At 36.5% G+C, this 15,241-nt stretch overlaps 2 protein-coding genes across 2 annotated transcripts in view; both read right to left on the reverse strand.

Annotated features, from left to right (window-relative positions):
• Positions 1-15,241, reverse strand: part of LOC128988988 (guanine nucleotide-binding protein G(I)/G(S)/G(T) subunit beta-1) — a 50,203-nt gene that overhangs the window by 26,495 nt on the left and 8,467 nt on the right. The gene's annotated exons all lie outside the window — the stretch shown is intronic.
• LOC128989283 (elongator complex protein 6-like) lies at positions 3,470-4,204 on the reverse strand. The gene has a single exon (XM_054411162.1). It carries the CDS (start codon positions 4,202-4,204, stop codon positions 3,470-3,472), a length of 735 nt encoding a protein of 244 aa, XP_054267137.1.

A 15,241-nucleotide genomic window follows, 5' to 3' on the forward strand; every position in this document is an offset into this window, starting at 1 on the left:
AATTTGGGGAAATTATTTTGAAATCTCCCAAACGCATCAAAGGGGTAGTTTTTTAAAATGTTCAAATTTATATGTATGTTAGGTTTTGATTATTTCTAAGATTTGTTCACTGAGCATTTTTAAGCAAAATAATTCTATCTTTATGCACATAAACAAGATATTAAAAAATTTCTAACATTCAGGGCCTTACAGTTAATTTTATTTCAACCACCTACATAAATGAGAAGGATTACAACTTGAATCCCAGATTAATAAAAATACGCCCTTTACAAACATTTTCTAAAATCTACGTTTAAAGATTACTAATTGTAAAAATACAGGAAAAAGTAAGAACTTACATGTGAATAACCTCAAATTAATAGCAAATTTTCTACATTTAAAGTTTCGTTCCATCTCCAACGATTCCGAAACTATAGTCTAAAAAAGGTATTTTTCAATAACTTTTCGGTTTTTTATGTTAGTAGCCATTTTTACCTCACCTATGCGAGGATCTTATAAAGGAAGCATCCTACCCCCCAAAAAAAACCGGAAATATACAATTTCTCTAGAATGGCCCTAACGATTTTGAAAAAGAAAATTGTGCGTTACCTCCTTTAAATTCTGTACAAAATGGTATAACTCATATTACTGTACAAATTACAATTCAAAAGTTATTGCAACTTATTTTATTTTCCCATTAAAACCCCCATAAAATACAGGAAATTAGGATTTTTGAAAAAAAAACCGGTTTGATTAAAATTTGATCTAAACCACCGAAGGCTGTAAACATTACGGTTCAAAAGTTATTGCAACTTTTGAGATTTTCCCTATAAAATATAACTACTCCCACCGTTTACCGCTTAAGGTTGTTGACACGCTCACGGGAGAAAGTATGTGTCACCGTTTATTGTCCTAATCTTTCGCCGCTTACTTGTGTCGTTATTACAGTCGTCCATGTATTATTGAGCGAAGTGAGCGAAACACTCCGTCTTTTGTTTTACAAATACTCCTCCTGAACGGCTGAGGCGATCAGCACATACACACTAAGCAACTATGGGAAGGTATAGATTTGAAAATGGCACAATTCTGACAACTAGGGTCTTCCTTACACGAATTTAAACTTTTAAGAAATTTAACATGGGCCTTATGGTTTATTTGTTTGCCATGACAGTATTTGCAACATAACAATAAAAAGACAAACAAAAGTCGTAACATATGTTTATCAATAAAAAATCCAAACTAGCACATTACAAAACAAAATAGAGAACAAAAGGTAAGATCAATCGGATTGATACCGTTGAGCATTATTTGCTAAGTAACTAATAACCAATTATGATTATGAACAATTGACTTGGGAAACCGCAAGTAGACATTCCATTTACGTGAACCAGACGTACCAATTTACTTAATACAATACTGTAAATAGGGATTCCATTTATGTGAATCAAATATATCATTAACCTTGGATACAGCAATTAGACATTGCATTGACGTGACCCAGATGTAGCATGTACTTGCTATACTAGAAGATATACTAGAAGTAGATATCCCATTTCCAAGAAACAGGTATATAATTGACTCTGGATACTGCAAGTAAACATTTAATTTATGCGATCCAGATGAACTATTTACTTGGATTCTGCAAGTAGACAACCGAACTACGTGTACCAGACTTTAGATACTGTAGAATGAACGAATTAGGTTGATCTGTGTAGTTTTGATACTGACCAAGATCAGCTTATTCTTTAGCTAAAATCACACTGTTCAGAAACAGCTGGATCCAGTTTCGAACCGACAAGCTTTCGATTGTAAGGCGAGTCCTTCATAAAGTCTACATAGCCACGTATTTCCTACTCAAGATAAAAATAAATTTGAAATACGGGTTAAGTGAACAAGAAAGTGAGTTTTAAGTGAGTTGCAGCTAAAGCCCAGTAGTTGTACTTATGTTGTCACTGTGATAGTGAGAGTTATACTAACAATGTGTTGAGAGGGCGATAACGTGTCTGATAACACCAAGACATCTTTAATCACAAGAATGACAGAAGTGTGCGGGTAATCTTTCCTTATCTCAATGGGAACAGAATCTGATTCTAAAACTACGGCTGCTAACTAAGGACTGCAACTGTTGGAATTTATGTTTTGGGGTGTCACAGGTGTTACAAACACTTCTTGCTGAAGAAAAATTAAGTTGTCATGAAGTAATATCGGTCGATAATAACACCTATAATTATTCTTCCTTAATTGAATCGGTAGGAAAAGATATTGTTCGCAGCGAGTGTAAACTGAAACATTAAAATAGTAAATTGACGCAAAGTCATACATATTATAACTACGCTGTACACGTAGCAATTTCTAAATTTAAGTAGTTGATTTTAATTCCGAAGTACTGTAATTTCAAATAGTTAACTTGACTAGGCTACAATGGCATGGCAATGCTAAATAACACTTTTAACAAGCTTGTATAAGTTTAGGCATGTACAACTAGGTAGATAACAAAATCATAATGTTATAAAAACTAAGAGAACAACATTTTCAACTTTATAGTTAATTTCGTGGCATACAAGACGAATTTTGAGTTGGAAACAAAGCCCGAAGGTTTAAAATAAACAATTATAATACATTATTCGCAGGTAAATGTCTGAAGTGCCACAAACAACAGCACTGCAGGTTTCAAGTTTCACCTCGCACGCTCGGTCGTTAAGATTGCGTGCAAAGGCAACTCACTTATACTCTTCCAAGGAAGTACTTGTACACTCTAGTTTCCACACAGTTGTAGTCTGAGACAAAATCATTAAGTTTAGTCTGTGAAGCAAATTGCCCAAACAACCAGCGTGTAGTTGCTGATCGTGTAAAATCAGAATTGATAAATATGATATTTGTATATGTTTATACCTAGGTCTACACCAAGAAACGTGTTATACCACATTTTGATCGATTGAATATCTGATTTATATCTTTAGATTTAATCAATCATCAATTCTTTGAGACATCGACACATACTAAGGTGCGTATTTTAAACTGAAAATGAATGCAAGATTATAATTAAATGAAATAATCATTGTAGCATTGTTACTGAATAAGATCTACTATTTCATTTGTCAAGACATCTGGGCCTTGTTTCGAACCATCAACAAGCTACATAGTCCTCTATATGATATGCACTAACAAATATCTATATATGATATGTTGCTAAGTGATATGACAGCTAACAAATTGGTCTAAACTGTAAATTTCTCGGATATAACTGCAAAGGAAAATTATTGAACAAATTTTCATGCTTTAGGCATTTTATTTTAACCACGCCTTACCACAGAATACACTTCACGAATATTCACAAGAGCAACACAGTTAGATAAGCGTACATTACAAAAGTAACATGTAGTTTTGAACTCTCATATTCAAACTCTTTGAGTTGATAGTGTAATTACAACAAATAATTCATGAAGTGAAGGAACAACAACGATTTTGATTTGAGAGTTTAATCCAACTATCACCCGAACACCCCAACAGTTCCAGGCGCGAACACTTTGATCTGTCTATCAGTGAGTTTGAAGTGAAACACTTTCTTATCGCTGGTAGACCCGAAGCTAGGTTCTAGATTATCCACCACTTCCAATGAGCCTGTCACGTTGGTCGAGAACCCTGTCCTGAGAGGCGCCACAGTGACGCGGAGGTCGGCGACGTGGGAAGTGAAGTCAGCCAAGAGTCTGTGGTCTTCGCAGTTCTCCGACACATGTGAGCAAACTAGCAAAGACAAGTCTTTATCGTCCTCCATCAGCTGTCTGAGGCACTGCAAGAGACTGACAACTCCCGCCAAATCCACTCCAGCAGTTATCAAAACACTCAGATCGTCAACAATGAGGCATTTTTTTCCAGACATCGAAGCCAAAGCGGTCTTCACGTCTTCGTACAAAGTTCCATCGAGACGACTCAACTCTAAATTTGTTGGTTCCGTTAAAGACTTTTCCCAAACAGGGTCTAAAACGACTGTCTTGTTATCCATAGCGGTTAAATTAAATCCCAACTTCTTGGCTACATTCTGATAATGCGTGGATGAATTTTGCAGCGCGACTAGACAAATTGAGGTGCTTGTTCTTGTCGCGTTCCACATTAAACTTGCGATCACGAATGTAGAACTTGCACCGTGTTCTTCTACAACTTGCAGTAACTTGCCGGACAAATCCTTGTCTTTCAGTCTCAAACTGGAACAAAGCTCGCTCGCCATTACCTGAAACCAAACGGGCTCGTTGTAGGCTTCCATACATTCTCTTCGGTTATATCAAATCAAACCATCACCATCGGTGTTAAATCCAACGATGTCATACTTGCCATACATCTCCGAACAAAACAACGGATATAATGCTATTTTAAATCAGAACTTGGTGTTCACTGTGTGCCTAACGCACTAGAATCACGACTTCGCTGTCAATAAATCAAGATCAACATCTTCTCGTACCTAAATTAAAGATTCAATATTGGCATCCAGCCAATCCATGAATACATAGGGATTCGGGGATGTAAAAGTCACAGCCGATCTGGAGATAGTAGCCATCTCTGTTCGGTCATTGCATGATCTCAATACTCTTGCAGTGGTGTATAATTTTATAACAATCACGGTTCTTACAAGGAAAACAATCAACTGAACTGTTTTCTACGCTAAACGTGAACTGCCCTAGCCTGAAGGAGTTAATGACAACACATCTCTCACGTAAATGCCCTTTGTATAGCTATAGTGGAATGAAAAATATCTTTCCACCGCTCAAAGACTATCAAAATGCACTAGACAGGATTTCTAGAGAGTATTACCATGAATAGAAAATGATAATATTTAACCTAACCAAACTTCTATATGCGGATTAGGACCAGAGTGGCCGGTTCTCCGTTTCTCTATGCGTATCATATTACGTCATTGACTGGTAAAACCACAGACGCTGCATCATGCAAGGAAGAGGAAATTTTGACGATTCTGATTTGCAGAACGTTGTGGAACTCACCACGAAAACCAAACCACGTCTCATCTGTGAACGCACTAAACATCAACCACTTGTTCAAAAGTAGTATTACGTTACACGTGTTTCGAGTTAGTAGAATACTAGTGTTTTCCACAATATATTAAGCAGCAGACTAAGTTTACATAATGGCCAGGTGGTTGTGCCTACAGCCTTGACACAAATAGCACATAGTGTGCTTCGTTAGCCGCATGTCACACGTGCGAGCTTTCAGTTCCGTCTACCACAAGAGCCACCCACAAGAGCCTAGACTCAATGGCAGATCGATGTAACACTTTACAACAGCTATCAGAGACAGGTGTATTCATTGTAAGCCTAACATAACAGAATGTGTAACCGAGAGAAAACTTTTTATGTATTTAAATTCTTTGACATAGATAGTGTTATTGCATGTGTATTACGACTGAGAAGTATAAACATGTTTTTATTTAGAAATAAAAAATGCCTAATATCTATCGCAATGGTATTTGGGTCCTTACACAGAATCGACCGATAAAGAATCGACCTAAGCCTACATCCACTGGATAAACTTAGAACGCTTAGACTGTAGTATATTTGTATTTAGGCTTATAGAATTTATGTAATTTCACTCGGGGAAATTCTCCAAATCGCCCCACGAATCAAACCACCGTTGTTTCAAGACGAAGACATTTAAATGTGTTATTAGCAAAATTGTGCCTGGATGGAACATTTATACATGGACTGGTAGACAATCTGTACACAGAAAGACATTTACGTCTACGGTTCGTGTTTAGTTCCCAAGGTCGTAATAACCACAAAGTAACTAAAGCCAAACCACGAGACGAGCCACCTTGGCTACTGGCCAGACAGTCACCGTGTTATTGTGTCTGTAACTACATATGACGCGGTATTGTTGTGTTGATTTCAACAGTAGTAGTTTATTTGGTGGTGAGTGGTGGGGTAGAATACCTGAGAAGTTTTAATGTTTGCGGAAATCTTACTTGAAAATAAAAAATTAAGAGACCGCTGTACCGAAACGAGGTCTACATCAAATCATCACCAATCAAATATTCTTTATTATTCAGTGACAATATGTCTTAGTCTTGAATAGTACCGTTAAACTAACCTAAATAAAAATTATAAACTAAATAATTATAATCATTCACAACAAATTATTCAAATTGTAAGACTAGGTACTTGGAATTCAAATTAACATTAAGAGATTACTTCTAATTATTATTTGAAGGAATAAAATGGGTTGCATTTCAATGAGTCTTTTGCCATTAAGCTTTTGAATCTGTTTGTGTTATTTTCTTTTTTTAGTGATATAGTAATACACAACGGATCAGAATTATACAAACTGACCAACTTATCATCAATAACAAAAATACAGAACATAAGTTAATCAAGAATGACTGCATGCATTTTGTCATCTGGAAAAAAGGAAATACGGAAATCCAAAAAGCAACAACTTTAAACACCCTTTTCAGAATTTAAAACATGTTTATGGTGCTAATTACGTTTGAATTTTGTGTTTTAACAATTTTAGTATGGTTTTTAGTCCCAAGATGGATTTGACATCAATGTGAGGCAGTTCTCTCGGACCATGCTTCTATTGAATAAAATGTTTGCAAGTGATTTAATATGCACGTTTAACTAACAAGTCTAGGACAACACCTTTATAATGCCACACTTTTCTTATAAATCCACCTTCTTCAAGGGCGGATTTGATTCACCATGAAATAAAAACGTAGGCTACATAACTATTTATCCATAAGTATATTTCAAAGTAACTGTTAATAATGAACAAGTGCATTCTATTAAGTTCAAGGTCTAAGTAAATGTTATGTAGCATACCACAGTTCAGGGCTTACTTTTTACAAATCTCAAATTTAAAAAAAAATCTAGATTGCACCCGCCTTGCGAAACTAGCAAACATGAAACATGGCTTGGGTTTTCACCGCGGGTGAATTCATTAACAGTCAATTCAGAGCCTTCAGAGTCGCCCCCTTCGATATGTTCAATCTGAAGCCCCCTTGACGCTCCCTGGCTCTTCAGCTTGCCCTGGGGGGGGGGAGGGGGCTCTTACCCCCCACTCACACTCTCACACCCCCAGTGTTGCCTCTTCTAGGGATTTATCCCGAATCTGGACACATTTTCAACCTGAGTACTGACGTTCTAGGGACAAAATACTTTCTGAGGATTTCTGGAGACAAAAGATTTTAGACGATTCCTTGGGGAAAATAAATTAATGGGCATACAGATATTTTATAGAAATAATTTTTTTTTAAGTTAGGGCGAAATAAAATTAGGCCTATAGTTAAGACGAACTTTAAAACAAAATATAAACTAGCTGTTACCCACGGGCTTCGCCCCGTTTGACTTCATAAGTATTAATAAAACCAAAGATTACATATGCTAACGCAAATTGCGTTAGCATATGTAATCATACTAATAATATAAATGTGAAAGTTTGTGTGTTTGTTTGTTTATTTGTTTGTTTGTTTGTTTGAAGTTCAATCACACATTAACTACTGGTCGGATTGTGTTGAAATTTGGTATGATGATAGCTCACATTCCCGATTAACATATGGACATATTATTACCTCAAAAATCCTTTCGGGCTCCGCCCCAGCGGCTCTAGAGTTTCCCATGTTAACCTTATGCGTATTCATATTCAAAATGAATTAAATAATTTTGCCAGCTGTTTCAAACCACACAATTTGTTTCTATGATATTCAATAGCATTAAAAGGTTATACGGTTTACCAACAGGGTGCAGCACCATTAGTTCTGTAGCCTATACATTTATGACAACAGCTAATTTGAACCAAGGAGCAACAAAACCCTGAGTGTGAGAACTTTACTTCTTTCTATTGTTTAGGTGAAGTGGTAGAACATTATGGCTATGGTAGATGTTCTATATACTATAGTATACCGTAGATTATAGTAAACCAAATGTTCTCAAAACGTGCCCTTTCTCATTGCAAATGCAAAGCACGGGTATTTAGCTACAATAAGCATTGTATACCAACCCCGTACGAAGGACGGGTACTCAGCTAGTCTTTGATAAAACTATTGATTGGTTAATTTAAGCTGAAATGAACAAAACATAAAACAAAACAAAATCACACCAGATTTTAATAAGGTTATAAATTGAACGAATATGTAACAAACAAATAAGTACAGCTGTAGTATTTTTAACATTAGGTATAGGCTATGGAAAGTTCCCATTAGAAATGAATTACGACCTTAAAGGCCAATTTATGAAATAATGGATAGTTTTGCGCAAGGTTTCTCGTCATGACGAACATTTTAAGTAAAAGGATTATGGGGATGTGACTTGTAAGTTTTCTCAAAAGTTTATGGGTACCTTCTTTGGGATTTATATATGGATGAATGCATACAAAAATGGTAATTCTTCTTCTTAGGTGGCTGATCAAAATATCTATTCACAAAATAAACAATATTGTGTACTTTGTTTCTCTCGTCGTGGATCCTTGGTGAAATGAGTTGTCAAAGTGACGTATTTAACTTGCAGTCATGACGAGGAACATTTTATATGGTTTATAGGGGTGAGACTTTTGGTTTTCTCAAAAATTCATGGGTACTTTGGGATTTATATATGGATTCATTTGTATTTCAAAACATATACTGTACATTATTATGATATTTATTTTAATAAACAAATATAATCCCCCATTGCAGCCTACCAACATTTTTTGGAAAGTTTATAGAATAGCCTACTGTTTTGTATGTGGATTTTGGCAATTTTACTACAAACTTGATTTGTTGCTTAATTGCCACTATTGTAATTCACGTGCCATTTGTAGCACATCTAGGGATTTCTAGGGACTTTTCGTTGGCAACACTGCTCGAGTGTGTTGTTGCGTGTATTATACTTTCCACCCCTCCATTCAACTCAAGTCGCCCTTTACATTTTTGTAGGATCGACCCGGGACATACGTGAGGTCGACGAAGAACTGTCACAGGCCTAATCATTGTATTAAAGGGGGAAATTAAATCACAAAACGTTACACAATGTAAATTCTACAAAGTTTTGTGCCAAAATTGAATCAGCCACAACTTTCTAAAAACCGACAGCTTTACTTTTAATATGCAACTTCATTCAACCACATTGTCAGAATAATTGAGTGAACAATTACAAGTTATCGGAATTGTGTTGATGTTACCATGTTACGCACCAAAATGAACATTTCACGAACGGATTGGATTTGAAACTCTTGAGACATATTGCTGACCATTTCAATGAGTTATGATTTCACTTTATGCATGAAAAATGATACTGAATGTTGTTACGACGTTTGCCACAAGAAGTGTTGATTTCAAACCGGGCTAATTGATATACAGCGGCTTAGACGATACTTTATACTGTATTCGTGTTGCTACATGCAATGGTCAATGTTTATCAGAGGAATGGTTAAATAATATTCACTCCCTCGGTGTCAAGTTGAGATCGACACGTGTTAGACACGAGATACCGGTACGTCACCTTCTAACTCCAATTTGATTCGATTGTTAATAGAATCAATTCAATCAAGTGCAGTTGAACGTTGTGTTAACCACTCTGCCAAGGCTTATTTTGTATTACATAATTACTTGTCTATTTCGTTAGGCGATTTGGTTCCAGTTGTATCCGTAATTGCCTTAATTGACTGCTTCCTCTATCAAACGTCCTTGGAGCTAACAATTAAAACGAGATTTAAGTTGCAATAACTCTCGTTTCATGCACTCCCTTAAAAAAAAACTTAATTTTTATGGGTGCAAATAAAAAAAATATTTTATATCGGACGACTGTGTAATAGACCTAAACGACTTCGTACTGTGAGAATATTTTGTCTAAATACCTTTAGAAGTTGTAATATTAACTCAGACTTTTCAGGTCCGAAAGCCGTTAATTACGTTTAGACAACTTGACGACGAAAACATCTCCGAGATTACAAACTACAGTATATCTGGGTGTATCTATTGTTTAGATGTTTACACAACTCCGGATTTGAGAGTGTGAAACACGGCTCAGCCGAAAGCGGATTACAGACTTGCTTTGTAGCAACACAACGCTAACGAAGGCTCGTCCAGCTGTTGCTATTTGTAAAAATAAGACCCGAGTGACGTAATAACACGTCATCACTCTCCAGTCGTGGCGTTGTGCCAGGGTCTACTGGCCGAGTACCCCGACGCCCCATTGGCTCATTAGTGCTGAGACCAGCGACCAAGGTATAGCATGTGATTCCAGCACAACTCAATGTCACCACGACCAACGCTAAAACACGTCAGTGTAGACTTTCCATCCGTGAGTTTCTCTTCGTCATTGTACGTCTCCAGCACGTGAATGCCCACTTTCTATGAACGGTTGCTGTGAAATCTATCAAGTTGTAAGATTGCTCTTACTCCTGTGGCCATTGAAAACCAAGGCGGTCTTTGGCCGCATAAAGTCAATGATGCTACATAGAAATCAAGAATTTTCGGTCGAAAACATTAAATGAATTACCTTCCTGGCATTAATTTATTCGGAATAACGTTTGATTATTTCCTCGTATTTTACTTTTTGCTCAACATTTGTAAAAATGTTTTCTTTTGATCTGTTGAAGGCCTCTTACTTGATTTTTCTGAGGATTTTGATAGAAGATCCCTTTTGTGTTTGCTGTATTCTGCCATTGCCAAATGCTGCGTACGTATCACCATAGTTTATTGATGTGGGTTGTAAACACGCTCGTACTTCGTACAAGTGTGGTAGTTTCTTTAGAGGTATATTAATAATTTTCAATCCAACATTGAGCAAGACAGTTTGTAAAGTTTGGCAGGGTTCGTAGAATATCCCGATGATTATTTCCCTACTGTTAGTTGACCTATGGTGGTTCTAAATCGAGAAAACGTTTCTTTACTTGTTGCCGAAAGCTTTTTAACTAGAGATCCAAGATCTCTTTAAATTTGTTTAAACTGCCAATAAATATATTTTAACACCTGTGTAGCTGGATGATCTTGTCTTAATTAGCATAAATTAAACACGCTCCCCCCCCCCCAAATATTAGTTTATTGATTTAGTGTACATAATATACATTCTAATGTATGTTTAAAAATCTAATTATTAAATATAAAATTCTGTTACAAGTTCTGTAGAATTTTATTAAGAGGCTTGGATGTACCTACCTAATTGGAGTTTTTTTTTTTGTAAAACAAAACAACAACGTAACTAGATGGATTACATTTTTTTTTTCAATTTAGACAAAAGTTTTCTGTTTTAAAATATAACGTAGCCTGATGTATAAAAATAGTTATAGACCTGAACACATCGATGGCCTAAGCATCGAAAATAGTTTATTTGTAAACAAATATTACAATTAATTCATTAGGCTACAGTTAATAGATTAAACTATTACATAACTTACATTATATTACTACGATGTGAAAGAATTATTTATGTACAAAAAGTAAACGGAAAAATGACAAATAACTCTAGCAACATTGAAACTGAAGCAGAACCATGCAGAAAATAGCTAGGCTATTTCTGGAGACGGCAATTAATTCTTGCTGATAGTTGTTTTTGAAACAGTAAAGATGAAACTCTAAAACGTAATGTAATATTGGATACACATAGCCCTAAAATGCGTTATTAACTAGTTAAATGCGTGAATTTAAAGATGGAACATTGTATGGATTTTTTAGGTATAAGTATAGGCCCCTAATGGGTTTCCTAGTAATACTCTGTTAACAAACAAACAGCTAACAAGAACCACGTTTAGTCAGTAATTGAAGTCCTGCATAAACAGCAAATTGTCGTCAAAACCCCAAAACAAAACAGGTGACGTAACAAAAGCAAATATATTCTGTTTAAAAAACGTATTCATTTATATTAGTCCCCCATGTATAAAAATAACACTGTGCTCAATACATTTTGCTAGTTAAAGGAAGCACCAACCTATTTTGTATTTATATTCAAAAGCCTACCATTAAGTCGATACAGTTTAAGTGCTTATAAACATAATCTATGAAAGATATTAGAGACTGCAATGGCAGACACTAGACAAGGTTTACGTTTAACAACATTGAATGAGTATCTAGGTAACCAACACAATACCGGTATGTCTAGGCTAATAATGTGATGTCATTAACTTACTGCATTTTGAAACTGAAGGAAAAGACGAATTTTAAAAGTTAGAAGAGTTGTTCCAAGATTGTTCCCGCACAGCACGAAGTTGAATGCGTGATTAAAACCATACGAGTCCGGGAAACACATTTCGAACGAGTGACAAACAATAAATTCTTTTCCCACACTACTCTTAAACATACAATAAAAACTATTAAATCCGTATATTTTCACATTAACAACAACCACTTCGATAATAACCACTTTAAATTCGACTACTTAGTATCAGTCTGTTTTCATTTAATCTAAGATTTTTTAAATTAGGCCTATACATAAATAAATTTACAACATTAATTTCTGGTTCTATGTAACAGGAATTGCTCACAGAAGTTTGAATAAAACTGTGAACAAATGGTAGTTATTTATTTTCATGAAATATAGGCTGAAGAGGTTTGCAATAACTAAAATAATTATAATCAGCTGGTGTCCGGCAATATTCAAAACCGAACAGTAGTACCACAAAATAAAGAGTAGACTTCGCATTTATAGTATCTATACGTACCGGTAATGCAGTTTTTAAGCAGGTGGCCAGCAAACAGCTGCTTTAGTCCAGAAAGCAGCTGTTAGTAACAATGCTTGGGAAGTCCAGGGATAGTGTGGCGAAATAAAACATTCAAAAATGGTTCAAAATTAACATTCTAGATTAAATATAAGGTAACAGCAGATTTATGGCCGTGATTATAAATTTTCATTAACCAAATAAAACGGAACAAAAAATGACAACTGTTTTATTATTAAAGTTTCCTTTGCGACTTTATAATTTTCGTAACAGAATTCACGAAATTCAAACTCGGCATTGAACAAACGACCTTGAGGAGAGGAAGACACCAATCATACGACCTGTTATGTCAAACACGACCAAACATTCGATATTTTCACCTTCTACTGACTTATCTCCAAAACTATTGGTTTCAGAGATCTGCAATATAAAAGTTTGGAAATAAACCAAAATGTTTAAAACTATGCTTGCATTGGGAAAATACATTCGGGAATCGCTGAATTGATCCATGAATAACAACAAAAATTTGATAAAACACGATACAGAAATTCTACGTGTTGATTCCGAAATGAAATTGTCCAACCAACGATACAAAACATCGTTGTGGAGTTTAATTCGTTTACAAACACCAGTGTGACTGTGGTATTGACGCACCTCTCTCAGTCAGCACCTCTGTGTTCAGTGTACACGCACAGCACAGCGCCATTACTAGTTTAGCTCTAGACACGGACAATCTCGCTATACACAAGCTCTACCTCCCCGAGGTCGCGGGTTAAAATCCCTCCAATCACCAATGGATTTGTGTCCAAGTGATAATGTCGCAACCTCTATAGCCTGAATTAATGTGGAAAAACAATACCGGGCTGGAGATTTTTTTTCGGGGAGAGTGGGAACTATAGCAATAAATAATCCTCGTTTGGGATTACGATAATACGTTCCGTACTGCCATTCGTCATTAGCGCTCACCCGACAAAATGATGATTAAATTATAAGTGCAGTATCTGACAAATGTAATAACAGTGGGTGGTAATTATGATGGGACATTGCAGCAAATCCTTGGTACTACAGAACGCAGTGACGCCGTAATGCCGAACCGGTTACGAAATCAACGAATATTTGTATTAATAATTATTTAACTGTGGAGAGTGGATGGGATTGCAGTAAATCCTCGTTTACGGTCAATCGTGTTCGTGTAGATAGGCTACAGCAGCCTACTACTGAACGTAGTGAACTGAACTGACAGCGATTCTTAAACGGACGGACCATGGATTGCTAACGAGAATTTAGATGCGGTACCTGGCAAACTGGCGTGAATTAACGTTTTTAAATAAAAATGTGGAGACAGTGGGTGTTAACTATGATGAGATACTGCAGTAAATCTTCCGGGATGAAACCTTTCTTTCTTTCACTACTACGGAATGAAACCGATGATTCGCTTAACAATCGCACGAAATTTTATAAGATGAATGCTTTGCAGTACCTGAAAACTGGCGTCCAGACTCACGACGGCGACATGGTCGGGTATCACCGCGTCACCACAAACAACACATCCACTGTCTATCCTACACTTCACTATCACCACTCTACAGGCCTACCTCGCACACACACGACGCAAACACAGGTCAACTGAACATCATCAACATAGCCGAAACTAGCTAAATCTGCACCACGCCCAACGCTACACTGACAGCGGCCATATACTGGGTGACCAGTGCGCATGCGTCGCTAGCAATTGACATGTTACGCTAGTGCACTCTGCCACCCCACCACCGCCTCACGGCCTCCCGACCCGATATGCGAGTAATTAATGTGCCTTTTGCCCGCGACAATCAACGCCGGATATGACACTTTCGATCGTAGGTACAAAGTTAACAAACGAAGATACAGGTACAGGAGCCACAGCCTAGGGTACGTGGCTACGAGGTACGAGGCTTATCGAACTCGTAAAATCGGCGGCCGTAAAAGTGCCAAGGCCAGTGGAGAAGACAAGGACTGCCAGAAGCCTTTTCTACCCGACAGTACCAGACCGAGGAGCGAGAGAGAGGGAGGGAGGGAGAATGTGAGCTAATGCAAGGGGAGAACACGTGAACGTGACCAAGGGTTACAGTAGTATACAGAATGAGAATAGCATGGACTATCATTGAATAGATATAGCCTAAAGAAGTTTCTAGACGGAATTTTCAAGTATCTATTGTTGGCGGAAAAAAGGCAATGTTAATAAAAATAAAAATAAAATTGTTTCTGACATTTGGAAAAAATATAAGCCTTGGGCGTATTGAAGAAAAATATTATTGTTAATAATTGTTATAGGACTTCATCGAAGAACATTACATAGACAAATTTTGTGTATTGGCATTCGAAACATTCTTTGTAAAATCAAAAGTATGTACATACGAATGCCAGTAAATGTACTAGGGCCTATGTAGGATTGACTGACTATTCGACATCCCATCTATGGACCAGCTATCGCCAATTTTTCATTGAAAAAGAACTACGGTAGTTTGTTGTGTGAGCCAGATTCCGTTTTCTACCTTAGTTGTTGCTGGCATGGTTAATGGGTCATTACAGTTGGCTGTAGCTCACAATATATCATCCTATCCATTTGATTTGGTAGAAAAGTTTGTGT

The sequence above is a fragment of the Macrosteles quadrilineatus genome, unplaced genomic scaffold (genome assembly GCF_028750875.1).
Source record: "Macrosteles quadrilineatus isolate MER2022 unplaced genomic scaffold, UCM_ALF_1.0 Scaffold_3__2_contigs__length_128488019, whole genome shotgun sequence".
NCBI classification, from domain to species: domain Eukaryota; kingdom Metazoa; phylum Arthropoda; class Insecta; order Hemiptera; family Cicadellidae; genus Macrosteles; species Macrosteles quadrilineatus.

What these genes read in the sequence shown, in the direction of transcription:
- LOC128989283 (XM_054411162.1), bottom strand. Translation starts at nt 4,204, where the DNA reads ATGGCGAGCGAGCTTTGTTCCAGTTTGAGACTGAAAGACAAGGATTTG.